Source organism: Seriola dumerili, unplaced genomic scaffold (assembly GCF_002260705.1).
Source record: "Seriola dumerili isolate Sdu_G_001 unplaced genomic scaffold, Sdu_1.0 BDQW01001821.1, whole genome shotgun sequence".
In the NCBI taxonomy this organism is placed as follows: domain Eukaryota; kingdom Metazoa; phylum Chordata; class Actinopteri; order Carangiformes; family Carangidae; genus Seriola; species Seriola dumerili.
In genome coordinates this window covers 806,527-830,919 of record NW_019176076.1, presented here as the reverse complement: position 1 = coordinate 830,919, position 24,393 = coordinate 806,527, and the positions used below count along the sequence as shown (strand labels likewise).

The 24,393-nt window shown below is 39.5% G+C and overlaps 3 protein-coding genes across 3 annotated transcripts; all 3 read right to left on the bottom strand.

Moving 5' to 3' along the window:
- Positions 1 to 581: 581 nt before the first annotated feature.
- Positions 582 to 5,279, bottom strand: aire (autoimmune regulator). The gene is made up of 12 exons (XM_022768737.1): positions 5,133 to 5,279; positions 4,681 to 4,855; positions 4,125 to 4,271; positions 3,609 to 3,737; positions 3,319 to 3,452; positions 3,056 to 3,177; positions 2,829 to 2,898; positions 2,330 to 2,467; positions 2,049 to 2,170; positions 1,273 to 1,321; positions 1,030 to 1,128; positions 582 to 662 (listed from the first exon to the last, which is right to left on the bottom strand). The coding sequence occupies exons 1-12, from the start codon at positions 5,277 to 5,279 to the stop codon at positions 582 to 584; spliced, it is 1,413 nt and encodes a 470-aa protein (XP_022624458.1).
- A 1,989-nt stretch (positions 5,280 to 7,268) lies between these two features.
- Positions 7,269 to 13,907, bottom strand: LOC111238982 (ras-related protein Rab-6B-like). Its single transcript, XM_022768734.1, has 8 exons — positions 13,718 to 13,907; positions 11,326 to 11,384; positions 10,601 to 10,654; positions 10,017 to 10,122; positions 9,797 to 9,908; positions 9,530 to 9,623; positions 9,002 to 9,068; positions 7,269 to 8,282 (listed from the first exon to the last, which is right to left on the bottom strand). The coding sequence occupies exons 1-8, from the start codon at positions 13,785 to 13,787 to the stop codon at positions 8,218 to 8,220; spliced, it is 627 nt and encodes a 208-aa protein (XP_022624455.1). The 5' UTR covers positions 13,788 to 13,907; the 3' UTR covers positions 7,269 to 8,217.
- A 1,656-nt stretch (positions 13,908 to 15,563) lies between these two features.
- LOC111238984 (espin-like protein) lies at positions 15,564 to 21,377 on the bottom strand (the record flags this gene model as incomplete). The annotated part of the gene is made up of 6 exons (XM_022768736.1): positions 21,363 to 21,377; positions 20,663 to 20,786; positions 20,218 to 20,369; positions 18,742 to 18,891; positions 16,803 to 17,186; positions 15,564 to 16,691 (listed from the first exon to the last, which is right to left on the bottom strand). Coding segments are annotated over exons 1-6 (1,953 nt in total), but the record flags the coding sequence as incomplete, so codon positions are not given.
- Positions 21,378 to 24,393: the final 3,016 nt, after the last annotated feature.

Here is a 24,393-nt window from a genome sequence, read left to right as displayed (position 1 = left end):
TATTGTTTGAAAAAAAAATACAAATACTTTTCTTGGATTCTGACTGCAAATTTGTATCACTCAATATGAGCTTTTTTATGTCTTATGGTGGGTTTGATGTTAAAATCTAGTTTTAGGAGCTGTAAGATCTTTGGTTTATTATATCTCACTTGGTGCATATTCCTAAATGAAACTGTGTTTAGTACAAGTTCCACAAAGTAATATGAATTAAATACTATTTCAGTGCTGGTTTCACTGGCCATGCCTTACAGTAAGATGAACACTGCTTGGTTTATGTCAAAAATAGTGGTTTTAATTTGAAGATGATGTAAGTCTGTGGCACAATGGTATATTTAAGAGTAAAAGTGTCTTTGAATATTGACTGCTGTTATCTTTCTTGTTCGTGCATGATTTCCCCATTGCGTCCCCATTGAGTCGAAACTGTAGTTTGAAGAGGAGCAATTTTTTCACTTTTTCACCGCTGTACATTTATTAGAAAGAAGCAAATAGTTTTCATTTTAAATCAGATACTATGTTCATTTCACCAATGTACTTCAGACCTTGAGAGCTCCTGCATGAGGTTAGGCCCGATTATCTGTCTGTCACTGGTAACAACCTTGAGAGTCTGGAAGAGGCCGAGACATGTTGTGGAAAGCCCACTGCAAGATGCCATCAATGGAGCCCTGCTGAGAGACAAAGAGCAGAAAAACATGTTTGATATCATTTTTTATGACATCACACAGCACCAATCTTTACTACCCTGTCTAGGAGATACACGTTATTACACATAAAGTAAAATAAGAACGCACCTCAGTGCAGCAGAGAGGAACTCAAACATCTGCACATGCATATTTCAGGCAACACAAAACAACGCAATGACACATCACTACCCTTCACTTCTTGTTTGGTCCTCGAGGCTGTGTTTTATCATGACAACACGTTCCCTGTCTGTGTGATATGAAGCGCAGCTATCTTGTGTCCCACACTCATGACCACATTCATATCACATCTACATCTGTGGTATCGACATGTAACATGAGCCCCACTCACATCTCCCAGGATGGAGTCCAGTTCGTCTTTATGGAGGATGGGCTCAGGGGCCGAGGAGCTCTGATCATGACTGAGTGTGTTTTGAACCACTGGGGTGAGCTGGAAACACACACATACACCCACACACACATAAACATTGGGGAGATTACACACATTACACCTGGACATAATCAGATAATGAAGGTTCATATTTTCTCTGTACAGACACAGACTATTCAAACTTGTACACATGTGCAGACCTACCTGTAAACCTCTGGATTCAGCCTCTGTCTCTGCAGAGCTGCCCCAGGGCCTGGAGCAGGACAAGCAGGTGGATCTCCCTCTAGCAATGGCACACACACACACACACACACACACACACACACACACACACACACACACACACACACACACACACACACACACAGTGAGTGAGTCAGACTGTTCTCAGTGGCATATAATGTTACTGTCAATTAATATGTAATTTCCAACACTCAAGAGAATTTCAGAGAAATAGATTCAGAACCTTTCACATGGCAACTTAAACAGATTACATGGGCTCTTCATGTTTAAAAAAAAAAAAAAAACTATCCAATAATTTAACTTTTTTAGATCATGTGGCACTGAAAAGATTTGGGCTTGTGATTCATTTTCAATTACAAATAGAGGGAAAAAAATCATAATTTCTCATCAATATACAAAACAGGCATAAAAACAGTTGAATAAATGGTGCTACAAGAGATCATCGTGGACTCAGGTTTCATTATGTAAAATCACTGATGCTGATTTAAAGTTTACATTATACTGTATACCCTGCCGCAGGGAGGATAAGCACATCAACATTAACACAAACAGGACTCTACAGGATTGACAGGAAGGGTTGTATGTACACAATGTAGATGACACTGAGATCAGGATTTGTCAACAAGCTCATGGGAACTAAACACGCTACAGACATTTTCTGTCATCTTCTAAGTGTTTCATTGTGCGTCAACAAGATGTAATTCTGTTTTAGAAGAAGAGATGAGTGGACGTCTTACTTCGAGAAGAGGCAGTGTACGTGGAAACACGCCAAACAATGGAGGCATTGATTCAGGTCTCCTCCTCCGAGGTGACAAACACCACACACCTCTCTCACACTGACCAGATCTCCACCTGGGCACTTGGATACACATTTAATACATTAAAGAAATAATACTATTTTAACAAGTAGCAGACACAAAATTACAAAATTCTAAGTGAGTTATCAACCAATTGTTCAGCTGGAAATTAAAAAAAAAAAAAAAAAAAAAGCATCAGCAGGACATCATCAGGTCTTTACCTGGTTTATGGCACTGGGCCCATTCATAGAAGCTGTGACACTTGTGAGGGAGGAGGACGACAGTGGTGAATAGAAAGAGACCTCCATGATGGAGTTACTGGAGTTGGTGTTTGTTTGCTGAGGCGTGGCCATGAGTGCCTGTAATACAAAACATTTTTACTATGATCAGTATCAGTATGACTGTCAAGTCACGGGCTTATGACCTTTGAAGCTAATTTGTAATTTTATTGTAAATAAAACTGACTAAAATTGGGGATATTTGTCAGCCACCGTTTATGCTGAAAATATGAAAATTATTGGAAATTCGAGTTGTTTATTTTCAATGAGTGTATCATTTCATTACCTTTGTAACTCAGTACAATAATCAAAATAGTCATTATAACTTAATAATACTTGATCATGGTTTTCAGACATCATCATACAAAAAGAGCATCTATTTTTCCAATATGCACAGTCTATGCTAACTTCCTTATCTAATAATTGTCTTTCAGGACCTTACTTGTAAAGGTAGTTGGGCTTTCTCTCTTTTCACTCTGTTGCCACAGCACTGTTCACACTGCCAAGTGCCACTGCAGAATAAAAAGTTAATGTGACATTAAAACCTTCCTTTTCAGGGCAAGGGTTGAAGCAACAAGGCGTCCCTGAACACACAGACATGTGATAATGTACTGAAAAGAAGAGACACAGATAAGTAGATTTAAGTGATTTGAACCATTTATTTTTCACCTTGGTATGGATGTAAGTGGAGGGTCGAGACAGATCAGATGAAAAGCTTGAGGACAACCGTCACAACAAATCAGCTCCCCTCCGTCCTTACATACTGCACACTCATCATCATTATAGTGAACCTTAAGACAGTCACACACACACACACACACACACACACACACACACAGTACATATAAGATACTACAAGGCATCACATACACATAAAATCAGAGGAAAGCCAGGTGACTGTCATTAAGAATGAGTGGAGCTAGGAGCTCTACCATGCCTGTGGTTGTCTCCCCCTTGTGGTGAAATGTGTTCCCAGCAGCCTTGGACTGAGAAGTCACACTTGTCTCCTCTAATGGACCACGAGAGTAAAACTCCCCACCAACTTTAATACACTTTCTGGCAGTCCCTGTTGAATGACAGCCATGAATTGAGTGCTGATATACAGACAAAAAAGTTACCACTAAGGGGCTATTTGAGGCCTAATTTTTACCAGAGGAAAACACCATATTACTTTGTAAATTTGATGCTGTTTAATACAGAAATTTTTCATCTCATGGCTTACCATCTGAGCCAAACAGCTGCTTGATGTGGATCTTTTCTCTGGCGTCATCGCTGATTGTGGGCTCAGTGCAGGGGGAGGAGGAGGACAGGGTGACTCCTCTCTGGACTGAGGAGGACACTGTCTGTACACCTGTAGTAGAATTTTGGTTACACGTATCTGTAAGAATTGTTTGAATTGTATATTAATTACAATTTCTTTGTAATCACCATTTCCAGATGGTAGCTGCGGGGCTGGAGCTTCACTCTTCACTCTGTATAACTTCACTTTACTCCCTGGAGCAAATACAGAAAATCATAAGATTGATTTTTACTGAATGCACAACCATAAATCTTTTCAAAGTGTTGCACTGCACTGAAATTATTTTTCATGTTAAATTTCACTCTCACTCGCCACCGGGAAAAAACAAAATCATCCTGAATTGTTACCATCTTTTTATCTTGAAACACAATGGACTGCAGTGACCAATGTTATATTGTTAGCATACAGAGTCAGGACAGGTGTATTATGGGAAATAACCTGACACGTTGCTTGTCTTGGCATGATACTGTGAATGCTGCTTGCGGGAGTTGGTGTCTCTGTCCTCGTGGCTCCTTTTCTTCGTGTGTGGTGTTTTGTCACCACCAGAAGATTTCTTATCACTTCTGGAGCCTGCAGCATCCTGTCCTGTAAGAAAGAATCACATGATATTGGAGATTAAAGACTAAATTTAGGGATGTAAATCATTTGAAATGACTGTCAGAACAGTACAAAACTATCTACCTTAACAACCTTCAGGGTTTAAAGAATCAGAGATATAAGACTTAGAATAACAGAACCTGTTTCAGGCATAATGAGTTTTACTTGACATGAGTAGCAGGTTTGTCCATGATCAACTTGATCAACTAAAAATATAAATAAAGAAATGTAATACTGAAGAATGATACAATGAATAGCACTTGGTTCCTCTGTTCTGACCTTAATAGCTTTGAGTAGTAGTCCAATCTGAAATTACTAACACGGAGAAATAAAAGAATCTTTATGCTAAGTATTGTCATTATTGAGCTGTGGATCATAGCACCTGAACATCACATACTCGAGTGCAGGTTAGTGAGCAGTGTCTGCAGCTTGGGGTAGCTGTCCAGGTTGTAGTCTTTGTTCATGTTGCTCCAGAAGGCCTGGATGGTGGATCTGCTCTTCTCCAGGACCCAGGACAGGAGCGAGTACATGGCCTTGTGGATCCCTTCTCTACTCTCCTTCTCTAGAGTGTCCTACAGATCCACACAGAGATACAATATACTGTATGAGCTTTGCAGGCTAAGTAAAATTATATATTTCTAAAAAAATTCAGGTCATCATCTCGATTGACATCCCAGGCTTGTAAGTAGATGAGTAAAATAGTCTGTCTAGGATATTTCAGTGGCAATACTTTTCAAACATCATTTTCTTCATTAAAAAATGTAACTCATATGTACCAATACAATTTCTCATGATCTCCAATGTATAATGGTTGCACATGTAATTGTTTTGTAATTTTCTGAGCCTTACCTTCAGCAGTTGGTCAGTGATGATGTTTTTGTCCGCCAAACCATAGACAAGAGGGAAAGGGTCATCTACAGCCATAGCTATGTCTGTGCGCAACTCCCTCAATAGGGAGCGAAGGTTTGTGTCCCTAAAAGCCTCCACTCTGGACATGATCCACTTTGTGTGTAAATGAGATCCAATGTGACCCGGACCGGAGATCATACAAGTGATAGTTTTGATGTAAGAGGTGTGTCCTACTCAGGGAAGCAAATATTGTACAGATGCATTGTTTCATGCAGACTGGGTATGTGGAATATGCTGAATTCCTGTGTTCACTTCTTTTTTTTTATGTAATCCTGCATTTCTACTTTTAATCCATGCATACTGACACATTCATATTCTTAAAAATCACGCTACCAGTATAATATAGTGCTGTTTATTGCCTGGCTGAGACTTTCAGAAACTCTACATTGAAGGTTTCACCCTTGGGGAAACCCTAGGAAGACCACCCCCTCAACCTCTTGTCTCTGTGGACTTCATCCGTCGACTAACAACACTAACTGCCTGTTGAACCCTCAGGGGATCAAATGACATGCTGTCAGTCCAGGGGAATACCTGTCCTCTTTCATCAGGAGAGATGAGTGTAAGCGACCTGACACGTCACAGTGACAGTTTTCTTCTTAAAAGGTTCTTTCCACCTCAACTTCCCCTTAACCATCAGATTTTCAGACACTGACGCACTGCATGGAGTTCATGATTAGTGTGATAACTATGAGTTTGCAATAGGGAGGAGAAAATGAACACTGTAAACAATTCAATGATTGACAGATTGATTGTACAAATGGTTGATCGCTACGCTCTCAACACAATTTCCTCAGCTGCTGTTATTGTTTCCTCACTGAATAAAGTACAGTCTTAGAACTTCCGTAATAAAAAGAGTTCAATAAGAAACTCCATGTTTCTACCCTAAAAAGTGCCTTTTGCAACAAAATAGGACCTTTTACGTTTATTTAAGTTTATTTGCTGCCTTCTACAAGATATGAAAATTTGTATTTTATCTAGGATGAGCATATAGCCTATTGTAAAATGTGTATATGACTCTAATGCGTCAGACATCAGTTAAGTATTAGTTCAGGCTAACTGTTGGCTAGCCAATTAGTTAAACTTCTCACATTAATTAACAGTTTCACAATTTGGTAAGTACTCTTTTTCTCCTTCTTGGCGAGAGAGAGATGAGATACTACTCTCATATCTTTTCATTTAATATAGTCTTTGGACTGATGCAAGTTGTTTGTTTCCCAGTTTTTAGTCTTTATGCTAAGCTAAGCTAAGCTAACCATCTCCTGGCTGCAGCTTCATTAAACAGACAGATCTGAGAGTGGTTTTGACCTTCTCATCTAACACTTGGCATAATAGCAAACAGTGTAGCTACTTCCCAAAATGTTGAATATTTCTTTAGTTGTTATGCTGTAAAGTGTTGTGAGCTTGTTAGATGTCAATTGTCAGTTAAATCAACAGTTAGCTAGATAGTTAGTTAAAATACTAACTAAACACTAATGTTAACCATCAAGTGTGGGCATGGGTCAGCCAAATATAGAGTAATGTAGAAACAAGATATTTTATGTCAAGAAAGTGGCTCAGCTAGCGAAAAATAAAAATGCTAGCTCAAATTAGCGTTAAGCAAGAGGGGATGGATTCTAGGGGTGTCTCTCTTTTACTAAAGTTACGTGTGTAAAATTATTCAAAGTTATTAAAGTGAGTTATATTTGGCAATGCTTGAAACAAAAGTTATAACCTATTAAGTGTTGTGTAAACAAAGACCTGGCTAAATAGTCAGAGGTTGACAAAACTGTAACCTTTCACTTTCATTCATTCGTCATTTAAACAATAAAATTACAAACATGCTGTATCTTTTACTGCTATCTACAGGGGCGCATAGATTTTCAGTTATGACTTATTTAAAATGTAAGCAGTGATGTTGTTAAAGACATAAAAACCTGATTGTGTAATATCTTATCAAAACCTGACCTCTTCTATTACGCTCTGTTGATGATAAAATAATATATCCCATATAATCAGTAAAACCAGACATAAAATTCAAGATAACATTCAATAGAGCAGACCATTTTGCTACCAGGTAAATGTTGATGGTTAGGAGAGTGAAGCCCTTTAATCTGTAATTTATTAATCATTAAACATTATTACATTATTCATACTGGTGAACAAGGACCACTTCTACAGAGGGACGTTCACAACATACATATTACATTATTATATACAGTGCAGTGCATTACAGTGGATCGTTATATGTGTATTACCGGGATGGAGGGATGGGAAGACTGGAAGGAGAAGAGGGATAAAGGGAGGAAAGGAGGCAAAGGAGAGGAGTAGTTGGAGGGAGGGCGGAGTTGTGACAGTAAGTTGTCTTTTTATTACTTCTTTTTTTTTTTAACCACAGTACAGTTTGTTCTATAAAAGTTAAACCCATAGAGAGATAGAGTGCCACATTTTCACAGCTACTGTTAGGTGAACCTACTGGAAGTTGACTCTTGTGGGAATATCAAATGAGATACGTTTTGTCATGAGATGCTATAGAGAGATGCTATAAAACATTCTAAGATAGTCAACCTCCTTCCAGAGTGCAGAGACCCTGGAGGGCAGGCCAAAGGTCAAAGGTCAAAGATCAGATCAGCGTGCATGCGTGCTGCAGACATTCAGACGTGTTCGGCCCCCCCACTATTTCTCCTTCTATGTTTAGGCATCATTTTTGGTGCTTTCCCTTTTTATATATAAAAAATACAAAACATAACAGCGAAAAGAATTCCGTTGGTTGTCCCGTTTTTCTCCCTTTTTCATTTTTCCAAAACAGTTTTTGTTTGTTTTCATTTCAATTTTTTTTTCCTCCCTTTTCTCCGCCAGTCACTTACATATTGACAAAGTATACAATATTTTACAACTGAACAAGACTGAGAGATAACATTTGATTTGTCCAATCAGATACAAGGCCCGGATCCTATATCCAATTAGAGAAGTCAACTGGAAGCTAACCAGTAGTAAGCAACACAACAAGCCTATGGTGTGAAGGGAGCTGTCCGATAGCAGCTCTGCATTAACATGAGCACCCACCCTCAGGGACAGTAGGCTCTGCTGGTTTGTCCAGCTTGATGTCAATCACTGGGAATCATCCGGTTAAGGAAAAGTTAGGTGGCTGGGAAAGAAAAAAATCTTATCGGTTAATGAAGCATTCATGCAGATTGAAAAGAACTGGAAAAACATTGACATTCACACATTACTCCAACGTGGTTAGCCTTGGTGTTAACCTTGTAGTCAGACCAGATAAACAGCCTCAATCAGATACTTTTCTTGTTGTAACATATTTGTAGCATTTTGTCACCAAATAAAACCAAACACAAAACAACACTATATAATGGGCTGAGCTGATTGTATTACTGCACCAAATATTTACACTGTAATTTGGAAGCTGTTATCTAAAGACAAATGTTATACGTATTTTTAAATTGTAAAACTGATAGAATAATATAATAAAGAGGTCTCATTTAATATTTTTTCATGAATTCATTGACATTTATTGATACGTACGTCTCTTTCCAATCAGTCCCTCTCCATCCTCCATCACACATCCTCAGCATATGTCATTTCGTAAACGGCCACAATGTGGTGCTATACCTGTGCATCCACACTATCTTCCTGGCGCTGTGCATTTCTTCTCTATTAAGCAAAAAAGGTTTAATGGCTCATGCCTCCGTAGACAGTAGGCTGGGCAGTCTGTTTGTAATAGTGCCAGCAACCACTAAGAGATTAAAAAATAAGCTGCCTGTTTCTCAGCTGTTTGGCTCTCAGGCACAATGAGTCACAGTGGCTGTAAAGGATACTGCCCTCAGGATTTGCGTCGTCCAAGCTTTCCATTCCAGGTAGGGCCGCTGCAACCCGACGGAACAGCTAGTAGGAGGGAAGAGAAGGAGCGCAGAGAGCAGAGGAGAGTTTTCTATGTAAAATCTTGTTTGTAAAATAACTAGCTGTCAGAAAAATGTAGTAGAGGTAAAATATTACCTTAATACTTCTTAATATAGAAGTACAATATTTAATTCAGAACTGTCGAGCAGTGGAGCAGAAGTAAAAAGTGGCATGGAATGGAAATACCTAAGTATAAGTAACTACAGTACTCGATTAAATGTACTTAGTTACCTGCCAGCACTGTTTTGCAGTGTCGGCAATGTTCAGGCTGAATGTGCACACAATCCATGATACTTGCAAACACTGTCACATACATTCACAGTTAACACATTTTATTAATCCACCTCTGTGACTCCATCACCGTAGAGGGACACAGAGATGTCAGAGAATCTGACAGCAGCTGACGGCCAAAATGCTGTGAAATATGGTGAAACTGTAGGCGTCACCTGTTTGACATTGCAGCCTGTTTTGGCACTGGTCTCGATGAACATGACGTTCAGCTCTTTGGCTCTCTGCTCTCCTTCCTCGATCGTGATTTGCCTGCAGGAGAATCAAGCCAGACTCAGCATCTTGTTGTCGAAGGCTAATTTATTCAGTTCTGACATGTTTCTTTTACCACCATTCTTTCTGCTCAGTGAACAAAATATCTCTGTGTCAAATACTATGTTAAATGTAGCTGCATGTCTTTTACGAACCATGACTAACATACTCACCTCTTCTCTTCCAGATCTGTTTTGTTGCCAACTAGCATGATGATGACATCACTTCCTCTCTCTGTCCTAACATCATCAATCCATTTGCAGGTCTGCTGGAATGAATTCACATCTGTGGAGACAAGGCTTTGGTTCAAATAGTGCTTCACTAATGGTTTAAAACATACAGTAAAGTACAATGCATGCATACACATAGGTAAATTAGCAGGTTGCTGCTCACTTGTAATGTCATAGACGACCACAGCTACTGTAGAGTCTCGTATGTAGCTCGGGATGAGGCTCCTGAAGCGTTCCTGTCCAGCTGTATCCCACAGCTGGAGCCTTACCTGCAGGTGCACACACATAGAAACACACACCTTCAGCAGCCGTTTGAACATCATACTATAGTACATATTGACTATACACATGTAAAATCCTTGTAAGTACACTTCCAAAGGGATAAGCCCATATCAGCTCATGTGCAGGCTGACAGTGCATAATATCCTGACAAAGAAACAGCATTAATACTAGCTAAAGTAGATGATCCATAGGAAAGGTTTTGACTTCATAGGGCTAGAAAAAGCCAAAACACCACCTAAGGTTATTTCTGGCTATTACTACCAGAAATAACCTTAGGATAATCATGTTAGTGTGTGAAGAGAGCAGTAATTAACCAAAACAAATCAAGGATTATTTAAAACAGAGTGGAAATTGGGACTTTTCATAGGATGTTGACTGACTAAAACCCTATAAGTACAAATACATGAATTCATCTTTATGTGTGTATCCACGTGTGAATTTCCAATGACAATCAAGGCTTCCTACTGTTCGGTCTTCCAGGTACATCGTCTTTGATAGGAAGTCAATTCCAATGGTCGCCTGTGGTGGAGAAAGACCAACAGAAGAAATAAAATCATTAGTAAAACCAAGACTTTAAAAGCTAAACGTCTCCCTGCACCATCTGTTGACCCCAGCAGAGTGAATGTTGTTAAATAAGAGGAAAATACAAAAAGCTGTTAAGAGAAAAAAAGAGCCAATAAGCACTGAAATTGAATCAGGCTGCAAAACTAATTTCATTTGTAATGCCCTCAGGGCTCAATCATTCAGACCTCTTATCCACCTTAGTTCTGAGAAAGGCAAGGGAGGGAATAATCTGTACTCAATTTTTATAACTAATTTTTATAACTAATATTGCTAAAATACTATTTCCTTTTGAAAATTGCATTGACAACATTACCAACAACAAAATAGGAAAATTCATGCAAACTTATTTTACATGGACCCTGATTTAATTTGTACATAAAATGGACATTTTGGCCACAAAAAAGCTGTCATTGTAACATTAGTCAGTTATTAATTAGTCACTATTGTAATGTAAAGGGATAATTATATTGTAGAGCTGCAATGCAATTAGTCCTATTGTTCCTTTTAGTCAAATCTAACATTTGAAGGCAATGTATAGACAAATCACTACAACATGCATGAAATGCTTCTAAATAAGTCTTTATGTTTCCTGATGTGTTCAGTTCTGGATCTGGTTCGAATCTTACCTGATATGTGTTGTCGAAACTGTCATACATGAATCTAGTGATGAGAGATGTTTTCCCCACTGGAACAGAGCACACAGATGTTGATTTTTAGTAAAGTGTGTAAACACATTAATAAACCATTTCCTGAGCAGATTCAACATAATGATGTGAAAACTGGCTCAGGGGTTCATTTCTGAAAGGGTATGATTGAGCAAATATGATCAAATAACAACTCATGTTTTGGAGGATTCTTCCCCCCTAAGACAATAACATACATTTTCATTAGTAAAGTAAATAATCATAATGAATATGATACATTTTCTGTTATCTAGAGAAATATTGGGTATGGTGTTGAAAAGATGTTGATATGATCTGAAAATAACAAATCATTATCATTATCAAACACTGACTTCATTAAAGCATGAAGAATTTATTCTGCAACCATTTGTGATCATTAATCATTGAAGTCCTTTTTCAAGCAGAAAAAAACAAACAAACCTCTTTTCCAGCTTCTTAAAAGATTCTGTTTTCATTTCACATGTTTCAGGATAAACTGAATATCCCTGGTTTTTTAGACTGCTCATCTGACAAAACAAGGCATCTGAAGATGTTCACCTTGGGCTTCAGAAAACTGCAGCAGGCATTCTTCACTATTTTCAGACATCCTATAGACCAAACAATCTTTATTCAATCAAAAGACATATCAGCAGATTGATCAATGATAAAAAAAAAAATAATTGTTAGTTGCTGCCCTAAACTAAATTTTTCACACTGTCAAAAAAGATTCATAAATGTTCCTCACTGTCAGTATGGAATAAATCTATTGCGACAACAATGTCAATACTGAGAAGTGACTAAGCACTAAATCTTGAAAGCACATGTGGGAAGACTGACAAATCCTATTTGTCAGCCATTTTTAAACAAACAGGTTGTGTCCACAAATGATATGTAATCACCAGAAAGGCAGAGGGGCCATGTCATAACCAGACAGATACAAAACACATGAAGATTTGAGACATTTAGCAGATGGCGACGTCCCCAAGCATCAAGGTGAGCCTAGTGAGCCCTCCATTTTTATTTACATCCCACCCAGCACCATCTTTAGCACCATTTTACAGCAGATCTACACACGCGTGAGGACAGGACTTTTCCAGCAGGCCCCGGGTTCTCATGCAGGGTCCTCTATGCAGACAGCAGTAGTTTTGAAGCCAGCAATGGGCAGTGGCCACGCCAGGCCTCCATTCAGCACCATGGACAGTAACATTGCAGTACAGGCCACACAAACACACATGGAGGCTTTTAGTCGACATACAGAGCACATAGACATGCAGCGCGCGCACACACACACACACACACGCACGCACACACACACACACACACACACACACACACACACACACACGCACACACACACACACAGTCTACACACTGAATCATCACAATGTGAGACACAAACCCCAGAGAAGCTGCTGTCATATTAGGCCCATTTATGTGCATCCTGCTCTTTGCTGCTGTATTTTATGGGATGTGAGCTCCTCTGCTGCCACTCTGGATGTCTGATGTCTGAACACGTATTCAGGCTGCTTTACAGCGCTAAACCACTATCGATCAGCACCTCCTGTATTTGTGCCCATCGCATCAAACCACTTACACAGCAATTCACACCCCGAATAGATGGATTATTGAATATATACTATAATGTTGTGGCGCTGTCAAGCCCGTTTTTATTTGATTATTTATGGGACCGAACCAGAGACTGCGAGCTTTAGAGATGCTACCGACATCGCCAGCCTAGGGTGTGTCCCGAACTGACACATGGGGACTGTTTATTATCTTCTCTAAAAAAAAAAGAGAGAAAAGAAAAGAAAGAAAAGAAAACACGACTGAAAGAAAAGGATGTTAGACACCGTCATGTAATAGAGCAAAGGATTGGTAATGTTAGGAATGAGCGATGTAAGTGAAATAAAGCCGCTATGTGGAAACAGACTGTGCATATTTGTCGGTCACTGCAGCACATCAAAACATCTGAATCCATATCGCCTGCTATGATGCGAAATATGACAATTTGCGACAACTAAATACCCCTCAAAGATATCCAGTACAAGCAGCGTTTATTTTTGAGTGATCACAAAGGTTATATTTAATCCAAGGGTGCAATTTATATGCATGCGGGGGTTTTTTTTCTTTTCTCTTTTTTTTTTTTCTTCCTCGGTTAATCAAATTTTCTACAGTCACAGATTGTGCCAGGAGAAACATGGGCGTTAGATACATCAGAGCCAGCCAAGCACATTTTCTGGATGCAGCTAAAACTTTCAAAATCAACACGGTTACATACATGGCCTTCAACATATAGCTACGCATGTTTTGCATTAAAGGGGAGGATAACGCCAAACCTCCCGATGCTGTGACTCACCGCTCTGCTCTCCCAAAAATACGAGTTTAAATTTCCTCAGGGGGTTCCCCAAATCTCCTCCAGCTGACATGGTGGCAGATAAAGAGCTCAACTTGGATTATTTTAGATGTTCTTATTGCTCGGCGTCTTCTCCGTTGTGGGTGCGCAGGGGGATCCTCCTCTCCTCACAGAATGATGGGAATGCAGCTCAGCATCCTCCTGTCAATTTAGGGGGCTTGTGCGCCTGCGCGACCTCACCTATTTCAGTCCCTCACCTTTCTATTGGACCTGAAACTAAACTATGGTTTTTATAAATCAGATATAAGCCAATAAGATGTCATATTAAGGTAAATAAAAACGTTGGTCGTTTCTTATGCTTGAGTACAATTTTGAGTTATTTGTACTTTACTTAAGTTATTTCCAGTTAATGAACCTCATACTTCTTCAGATTAATATTGGACTTTTTATTCAATTATATTTATTTGACAACTATAGTTTAACCATGTTTCTATACAACATATTATTAAATATAATTGATTGCAATAGATGAAAATGAGCAATACTAGCAAGAATTTAAATTAGATTAGTCAAATGACAGAAAATTAATCAGCAACTATTTTGATAATTATCACAAACAAAAATCCCAAACACCCCATTGTTCCAGTTTCTTAAATGTGTGGATTTGCAGCTTTTCTTTGTCATATATGATTGAAAACTGAATATATTTGGGTTTTAGACTGTTGGTTGAACAAAACAAGCAATTTGAAGAAAGCACCATGTGATTTAGGGAATGGGAGAAAGGGATGATTAATTGATTAAGAAAATAATCTGCAGATTAATCGATAATGAAAGCGATCATTGATTGCAGCCCTAGTTGCCAGCTGCATAGTTGCAATGCTACGGGTTTATGCATCAGTAACAATATTCCATTGATAAAATTAAGTAACAGTAACAATTACATGATTAGAACACTGTGTATTTTTAGTAAAGTAGGATTTTGAACGCAGCACTTTTTATTGTAATGTAGCATTTTCATACTTTTGTTCTGTTGTGTGACTATCTCTGATATTATCCAACAAAATCCGCAGGAATCTCTCCTTCGCCTTTTAAGATGAATCCCCTCTAACATTCTTGGTTGGACTTTGAAATATGGAAATATACAAAATTTAAACCACCAAAAATTAATTTTGTTAACATGTCAGAATTTAAAGGCATTCCCCCAATTTAATTCTGCACTTCCACGAATACAGCAAAGGCAGAGAAATACAGAATTTTAGTCCTTAGTGTGGGTTCAGAAAACCCTGGATCCTACTCTTCCCATAATGCAACTCAAAGGAGTCTTTCATCAGACTCTCCCTGCCTGGTAAACAACCACATCTTTCAACCTCCATGCCCCCAAGTTTATGCCACAGCTCAACCCGCTATTATTCAAGGGATGTTACTTTTCACCTTTGACAAACTCCAAAGCCACAGAAGACATTATACAACTGTTTTTACATGCTGAGTGATGCTGCAGAGTCAGTGGAGTGCCCCTTTTAAGTAGCAATGAAGTGCTAACAAATTACAAGAATCCTCGGAGATCTTACCAACCGAACACAGTTTTCTGTGGCCCCGCTGTCTCTGAGGCTGAGGATCTTTTGAATGGCAACCATAAGCTTCATTTGATAGGGTGTATGAGTTGGAGGCTTTTGTGTGTCAGTGATTGAGATCTAACTGTAATTAATATTTGAGTTATATTATTGAGAACAGTACATCAATACTGCATTCTCAACATTTACATTTTATTCAGGTCCCATTAGTTTGCCAAAATGAACACACATACATAACATAATTTTTGTTGAAAAAATGTTGTTGACTAATGTTCAAAATCAAACAGTTCTGCCTCCTTTTCTTTCCAGAAAGCAAAGCTGCGATCAATGTATTTACAAATGTCTTCATTGTTGAAACAGGAGAAGTCTGTGTCTCTGCTGCATTCCTCTGGAGTAGCAGTTTGGACTATAACTTTGGGTACTAGTGTGGAATCTGGCAAAAGAGATGATGATGATGACGGCGATGGTGGCGATGATGGACAGCGGCATGGTCTCGAGTTCCCAAAGAAGTGAACTTTGATGTCCTCGAAGCCGTCGCTCCACTGTCGCCTCCCAGCCTGGATTTCCTGGAGAACGGCCTTGTGGAAGTCGCGCACCGTCTCCCAGGGGAAGCTGCCAACGTGGTCAAAGACCTCAAAGCAGAGGAGATGCCTCATCTTCCTCTCCTCAGGCGACAGTTCTTGCTCTAAGATGTGGAAGTATCCAAGCATGAAGAGTTCAAGGGTCAAGCTGTCGTGGTTCACTGCAACACCGTCCACATCGGGCAGGAATTGCTCTGGAGAGTAGGTCACTCGAGAGGGTGGATTTTGTGGGTTAGAGGAGGACAAACAGAACTTTTGCCCCTCTTTGAGTTCTAGTTTATTCCTCCAGGAGTTTAGCATCTTGTCCACAGCGCCTCGCTGTTGGCAAAACTGAAACATGGAGGTGATTTTCTGTTGGGGCAGTGCTGCTGTTACACTCTCTGATGCTGCCTCCTGTCCCTCCCTTTGCCTCAATGCTCTCACTGAAATAGCGTATGCAGACTTCTTCCAGTGGCTCAGGAACAGCACCACTATACGCTCTTTCCTTAGGCTGGTGGTCTCCATCACAGGTATAGGTTCATTAGGAGTATCTCCATGGCTCATGTCACAGCTGAGGCCTGTGCTGGCATTCTGGTTGTTCCCTCCTGAAGCCCCAACCACTGCCTGGTTATTCAACCCCTGGCCTCCCTTCACAATGCCAGCGAAGGGATATATCCCACCAATCTGACCTTCAAAGTTGGATCTGAGGTTTCTGACCGACACTCCAGACTGTTGGATTTCCCTCTCCACCCTCTCTCTCTGTGCTCTGCTGTAGCTGTTGGTCTCCAAACGATGGCTAAATGCAGACGCCATACCTATGTGAGGTATCCTACATCCACTAGAGGTCTCCACATGTGCTGGCACTGTCCCTTGTTGCACAAATTGCTGGCCCAAATTAATTCCTGAACTATCTTTTATGCCCTGCAACCCCTTCAGTTCTTCCATCATGCCTTCCACTATTCTCCTTTCACCCCCTTCTTTTGTGGTTTGGGTCAGATTAGCCACCAGCAGAGACATACTCTTGACAATCTCTGAAACACGACTGCACCACACTGGCAAAGTCAGCTGCATTTTCCCCTCTGCGTCCATCTGCTGTAGGACCTCTTTGTTGAGGGAGATGTTGACAATGGGATCAGGTAGAATGGCCCTCAGCTCCTCAGTCAGCCTGGTCAGCTCCAGCTCATAGGCCTGGCAGCGTTTCTGCAGTGAAACAGTCTCGATCTGCTGCTGCAGGTACACCAAGTCGTCCTCAGTTAGGAGCTCACCAAAAGGCCCCAACACCGCATTGTGGGCTTGGGAGTACTTCCAGCCGTCCACTGGTGTGTAGCCATTAGGCATGTCCTGTTAGCGGAATGAAGAGATTTCAGCAAACAATCCTGAGAGATGATTTTGTTAAAGGAACAGTTCAACATTTATGGAAATACACTTATTTCCATGCATTAAGCCAATGTTATGCTTTCTGCATCCGCATATACTGTATATGGGGGGCCCACGTCACGTAAATTTCATCGGACAGTGTACTGGAGGCCCTGTACTGACATCTGCGTACCCAACAATTTGTATACCTACTACACTACAAGGATACCAACTGTGCATGAGCTGGAAAACAAACATGGACACTGGGTCTGAAGAGAGGCTGTGTGAGGAGGACCACCGCTACCCTCATCTCTACAATTCATCTTTAAAAGTACAGCAGAGCAGCTCTTCCTCTTCTTGCATGGATGTCGCGATTTCGATTTGATTCGTAATGTGCATGCAGGGACTACATAGATGACAAACGCGTCCTCCAAGCTGAATATAAATGAGAACAACTACGCGTCCATGGTGTCTGCAGCTGTCCGTGTAGAGTTAGATGACAATACATGTTCCAGTGTTACTGTGTGGTAGATGCTGGACTACTTGTTGGCCTGGGGATTATAGAAGCTTGCGTTATAGAAGCTGTGTCATAATTGTGAGGTTGGAAATTACTGTTCCCAGCCAATAGTCCAGTTCGTAACCTTCCAGTGGTGTTGTTTTTACACTTTGGTTTTTGTACATATTAGACAAGACTCTTAAGAAGTGCTGTAAGGCGGATTTTGTTACCTTTCGACAGAGTCAAGCTAACTGTTTCCCCCTGTTTACAGTCTTTATGCTAAGCTGGATGTAGCTTCAAATTGATTGGCGAGACATGAGAGTGGTGTCAGATCTTCTCATCTTACTCTTGGTAAGAAAAGCAAATAAGTGTATTTCAGTTACACAATAAACAAACTATCCCTTTACCAAAACCATCCACAAAAAATCATCCTTTTGTTAAAAGTAACTAAATATATTCAGTATAGATAGTGAAATGAAGAATTTGTTCTCCTTCATAATATCAGTATTTTGTGTTTTGGCTGAAAAATAAAATAATTAACCTTCTGGGGAAAATAGTAATACAGCACGAATTTCTCTTCTCGTGCATCTTTCTTATTAGGTTTCAGTGCGCAAATGAAACATGCCAGTTAAAGTTTGCCCAAACTTTCAGAGGTTTTACACACAAAATAAGGCTCGAGGTGTTGTGTCTTTTGCGGCTTCTTTGTACTTTGGATTTGCCATTTCTGCTCTATAGCAGTTGCCTCTTTTTTCTTCCTTGTTGAAAGTCTGTGCATCTCGTTCTGTGTGGGTCATTTTGCTCTGTGAATGAATTACCTTGATAGTCTTGAAAGAGTATTTTTGTTTGATATATCATTCCTATCAAGAATCAGATCTACTACATTAGAAACACTCCACTTTTTCCCCTTGGTCATGCAAGCCCCCTCCCCCCCTGGAGCTATGGCTACATCCTATTCAATTTAGCCAGTCTCTACTTCTGCTAATCCTGCCAAATCTGTGTACACAGAGCTGTGCTCATGCATACAAATGTACAGATGAAGAGTACCTGTCTCCTCTGTTCCTCCTCATCCTGCAGCCTGACCTGCAGCTGCCGCACCATCACCTGTCGTTTCCACTCTGCTATGGGGTGGCCGGCTTCATCGTGAGTGGGCACCAGGGAGTCGATGTCGGCCAGGATCACGTCGACAATTGGTACCTCCTCTAAAACTTCCTCACTGTCAAGCCTCTGTCAGGAGGATTCAACAGCATAAGACAGTCAGTGACAGTCAATATTAGTGCTGTGCTGTGCTCTGCAGCAGGAGCCACATTTGAAAGTATAACATCTCCATCATAAAAACCTCACGTCTATTTCTGCTTTTTTTTTTTTTTTTACATCTTTTTATATCTTACATCTTTACATCTCAATGCAAGTATCATAATAGCAAACACCAGAAGGCTAAAACACACAAACAATTTGAAGGCCCTCAATTTCTATGATCCACCTACACACGCGTCACTTATTTTGCCTAATGGACTGTGTGGGTGTGCACAAGCCGAGGCCTAACAGGCCTTTTTCACAGTAGACATTTTGACTTGTCATAGCAGAAAAATCACAGGTGTTACTAATACCATAAAGATGACTCAGCTCTATTCAAGTGTCCCAGAAAGTCCTGACAGCATTACTGTGAGCCAGCAGGACCAGCTAAATGGCCTTCAGCATCAATTCATGTTATTACTATATACATGTGCTTTTTATACTTGTTATTTGAAAACCTCTAACATAAGTTGCAAACATTGCAACGCATGGCCGGCTAGCTAGATTACCACCTAAATTCAAAGCCAAGGAGCATATGTAGTAAATATCTGAACGTGTGGGGTTATGAGTGATGCAAAAATAAATAAATAAATAAAAATAAAAGATCAGAGTATCAGAGTTTTCATTAACAAACAAAGACTCTCTCTTGCACATAACTTTTGAAAATGCAAACATTCAGGCATGAATTCAACCACTGTGTTGTGAGTCTAAGAATGTTTGTTTTAATAGGCAGGATTGTTAGAACAAATAACATTTTAACTCATGATACTGTTCTATGAAACCAGGGTTCCTCTGAAATACAAGAACAATGCATCAGTTTTCGCCTGGGAAATGTAGCCACCTTTAGCCTCAGTCTTTTTTATATCATGTATGCAGCCATCATGTGCATATAAGGGTTCTTGTTTTGAGAACAGTCAGCTGGAAACATTGAAACCTCAGCTGGAGCCAGTTTTCAACCATCTCAGTTAGCATTGGCTAGCTAGTTAATTAGCTTCTATACAGCTTAAAAGACCTGCAGACAAAATCAAAGTTAGCATCGTACACTGCATCCAGTGCTTGAATGAAAATACACATGGACTGGCAACAATGACTACAGCACATGGTTTTAGTGAAGAAGTGAAAACACTTGCATGGGTGCAGAGGCTCAACATGAGAAGGTCTATGCAGTATTTGCATTTACAGTACACTTTTGTCTGTGTGTTATAATTTCCCATCCACCCTGGAGGCCACTTCATGTTTGTCTTGAAAGACGTGCCTCACCGTTTGTCCAGTGAAGACTGCAGTAAAGCCGGCGTGCCTCAGAGACTTGATAGACTTCATATGAGACATCAGGGTGAGATCCCTCTCTGGAGGCTTCAGATGGTTGAATGATGTCACCACTGTAAACAATAATAACAAAGGTCAAAGGTCAATGATTCAGCTTTAAAATCTGTCAATATTTCTTTTACCTTTAAACAAAAGATATCAGTTATGCGTTAAATATATTTTATACAGATATTATGACAGACATAATATATATACATATATATATACACACGCATACAGACATTTATATATAATTAGCTAATGAATAAATAAATGAACAGTAAGATGGATGACAGCAGTAAATATTAGTTGCCTATGTAATAATTCTTATCACATTCATACAGTGTGTGGTGTGTATGTTAATCACCTGAGGAGGCCACCTGTACATGCTGGATGGAGCCTGTGGTGTGCTTTGTTGAAATGGCAGCAGGGGTCAGAGAGGAGGAGGCCACATGGTGGCGAGGCAGGGGGAGCACCTCCTTCACTGGCTGCTGGGGACACACATGGACACACACACACAGCAGGGGTGAGTCACACTTAGAGATAGTTCACCCAAGACAAAAACATATTTTCCCACTTATCCTAACCAGTATAGGAAAATGTGTAGTTTGTGTTCAGTGTTCAGATTAGTAAACATCTTATATATTAATCTGTGCTGTTATATCTGATGAAAATCAGCTGTTCATGTTCTTCTTTTGAACCCAAAAAAACACTGACCTTTAGCCTTAGGCCTTTTTCACAACAGGCATTTTGACCTATCATAGAAGGAAAAGCAAAGATGTAGCTGGTAATATCAATGATGGCTCTTTTCAGTAATTATTACAATGAAATACAGCAATTAGTGATGTCATTAGTTACATATGTGTTTGACAGATCAAAGTGTCTGTTGTGAAAAAGGTTTATTCTTCTGCTCTAAGATAAACCAATTTCCCTCAACATTCATTTCCCTCAACATAATTAAAACTGATTTGTTTCTAAACATAGGGAGTCAAACCTTTCTCATCCTTTCTCTGTCTCTTAAATTGTCCCTGCCTGTAATACAATCCCCTCCACTGATGATTGGTCACCTTGCTGCTCTCCATGTTGACTCTGCTCATTCGCACTCTGGTGTTTTAAAGCAGCTGGAGCTCCTCTTTCTGAAAATCACATAAACGACAACAACAGACAGTGACATCAACAGAAACCAGATAAAACAAGCAAAAGGAGAAATGTGACACAGCTCACACAGCAGCAAAAGTAATGTTATAAGAGATTTAGACCCCCTAATGGCACACACACACACACACACACACACACACACATATACGTATATACACGCCACGCGCACACAAACACACACACAAGGTTAATGTATACAACAGAGGCCACAGCTCGTAGTACTTGGGACAAAAACAAGACGTGGTGAAACAAGACCCCGGTCAGTGAATGTAGCGTAGCCCACACAGAGAGCAGGAGAAAGTGTGGTAGAGTTTGGAGAGACATGATATCCTGCTTCAGGTAACCTTCCTGATTCACGGGATTTTTTCACAAGCTCCGTGCTCTTCAATAGCCAAAATACTACACAGACAATTACAATGTTTTGTCACATTAAATACTAATAATAATAATAGTAAAAAGTAAGATGTCACCTTAGTGGTTGGTTTGTAAATGCTTTATCTACAACATACCTTACCATCATTCTAAAAGTTTATTATATTTAGTGCCTTTACAAAAGATTGCAACATATTTCATGTCATGCTTAATGCGTTGTTTTTAGTGCACTTACCAAACGAATGTTTTCAATTCCACCTATTACTGGCAATGGTTTGTAAGTTGTTTCTCAGTAACTCATTGCTACTTTTTTATTTTATCTCAATGAGACCTTTCTGAGATACTAACTGTTAAATTAAAATGTCACCAGTCCAAAATACAAATTACATAATCAGATGTATTTTTATTTCAAAAAATAGTTGTTATGAAAAGAAAGGTTTCTGTGCTCAGAGAGAGCTCAATATTCATTCACAATCATAACCTAAATGCATATAGTACTTACAGTACAGTTTCGAACCAACAGTTTGACAGAAAACAATCCTTGATGAAAAAATAATTTAAAAAACAAAACAATATTGATAGAAAAAGGTAAATAATAAGGAAAGGAAATCCAGAAGCTGTTGTCTGCCTCTTCACTCTGGAGCAGCCAATAAACAGTAAGACCAAGGAGCAGCATCACCTGGACCCAAACCTCAGATGGGGGGCCTTCTTAGTGTGCATAATTAAACAGGTGGGATAGGGTGACCTGCACCTGGAAGTATAGAACGATAGCACTGTGAATGTATGTAGGACACAACATACTGTAAGGGACAGGTGTGTGTCTGCGTGTTTGCTTGTTTGTGTGTGTGTGCACGTACACTCTCTCAACATGCTCAGGTGTGTGTATTAGTGTGTTCACACTTAGGACAGATGACAGTCACTCGGGAGACTGAATGTTTTTCCAGGCATGAGTGTATAATGGATATATGTGACTAATTTGACAATCTTGTATTTTTGTGAATCAGTTCTCATGTTTCTGTATTAGTTAATTTTTTTTACAAAATGTATGGTTTCATTTTCTCTTTTTTTATCCTTTTCTGATTTGCAATGACTATCACAGACTGGCTAATTCTGGTTTTACAGTTTCAGCTTTTTCACAACAGCTTTCAGTGAACACTTCAAAAACCAGCTGCTGTCTTCAACCTTTATTGCAAGTGTGTGCTCGCTGCACAGCTGAGCACCTACAGTACATGCACAGTGAGCATGTGTAGACAGAGATATGGAAACAGAAACACAACACATGGTTAAATATTCAGCATTCATTACATAGACAAGACCTACTGTATCTTACCAAACTTATTGTCCATCAATGGTCTGCTGTAACCTCAGTGCCTGATGGGAGGTAGCTGCCCCTCACTCAGTCCAGGGCCTTTGTGTCAAGCCCAGTATTTCTGCCTCTGTTATTAGGGGATTAGTCAGACCGGCCCTGCTGCAGCAGAGCACATGGTGAGTACATAATCAATAATGGAAGGCTGCACAAACGCAGCAGAACAATCTCTCACACACACACATGTACATGTGCTCCCTCTGAGCAAAGGTACAAACTGTTACACAACAGACATACAGACATGAAAACACCTTTATGTTATGTTATCCATTTCTTAGGATGCACTGTCAGCAAAAACAGTCTTGATGGGCTTGAGTTTGGACAGAGCAAGACCAATTTTATTTACAATGAACATTATAGCATGTGTCAGTCAGGAAATATAACGTGCCACAATCCAACACAAGATAAATACATTAGCAGGTTTTTCAGCCTCCATCTGTAACAAACACGTTTCCTTGATCAATATTTTTCAAGTGACAAAAAGCTGTTGAAGGTAGTTGTGGATAAATCAGAAAGTGAGAATGACAGTCAAGATATCATTGATATCACATTGACTAAAAATTTGAGGTTACTAAATAATGTATAGAATCTATTATATAATAGAGACAAGGTTTACAAATACAATAGTGGTATATCAAGAAACAGTCTAAAATGTGGAACTACATATTTCTTGATCAACACTCTAAATATTTGGTTGGACATTCAACACACATCATCAGTTTGCATACAACCACATAAATTGTATATATACTAGAAGATGTATCCGAGGAGTAGGATTGTTTATTTTTCATCTTCATGTTTCATCTGTAATTTTTTTTTTTTTTTTTTTTTAAATGAGAATTAAGTGTACAGTTTCCTGAACTGTGTGGTACTTTGCAGAGATCAACAGTAGAACTGACACCATTTTACCTGCCTTTGATATTTAGCACCGACAACAATCTGCTTTGTTGTTACTGAGTTGCAGAAAAAAGGACATCAGTCGTTTACTGAATTGGTGACTGATGTCCTACTGATTGGTGATTATGATGTCATGTTAACATTTAGTCTCTGGATGGATGAACAAGAGAAGACCAGAAATCAATCCTTGAGGAACTCCACTTACATCCACCTTTCCAGAGACACGTTATTTTGGAAAATAGAAATCTTCAGTTGTTATTGTTATTTTCTAAATCTATGTTATACCTTTATTTCTTGTACATGTT

What these genes read in the sequence shown, in the direction of transcription:
- aire (XM_022768737.1), bottom strand. Translation starts at nt 5,279, where the DNA reads ATGTCCAGAGTGGAGGCTTTTAGGGACACAAACCTTCGCTCCCTATTG. An exon ending in AAGCCCAACTACCTTTACAA is followed by an intron (nt 2,468 to 2,828) that starts GTAAGGTCCTGA and finishes TTTGTATTACAG; the next exon opens with GCACTCATGGCCACGCCTCA. An exon ending in CTGAATCCAGAGGTTTACAG is followed by an intron (nt 1,129 to 1,272) that starts GTAGGTCTGCAC and finishes GTGTGTTTCCAG; the next exon opens with CTCACCCCAGTGGTTCAAAA.
- LOC111238982 (XM_022768734.1), bottom strand. Translation starts at nt 13,787, where the DNA reads ATGTCAGCTGGAGGAGATTTGGGGAACCCCCTGAGGAAATTTAAACTC. An exon ending in ACAGATCTGGAAGAGAAGAG is followed by an intron (nt 9,624 to 9,796) that starts GTGAGTATGTTA and finishes ATTCTCCTGCAG; the next exon opens with GCAAATCACGATCGAGGAAG. An exon ending in CAGGCTGCAATGTCAAACAG is followed by an intron (nt 9,069 to 9,529) that starts GTGACGCCTACA and finishes CCCTCCTACTAG; the next exon opens with CTGTTCCGTCGGGTTGCAGC.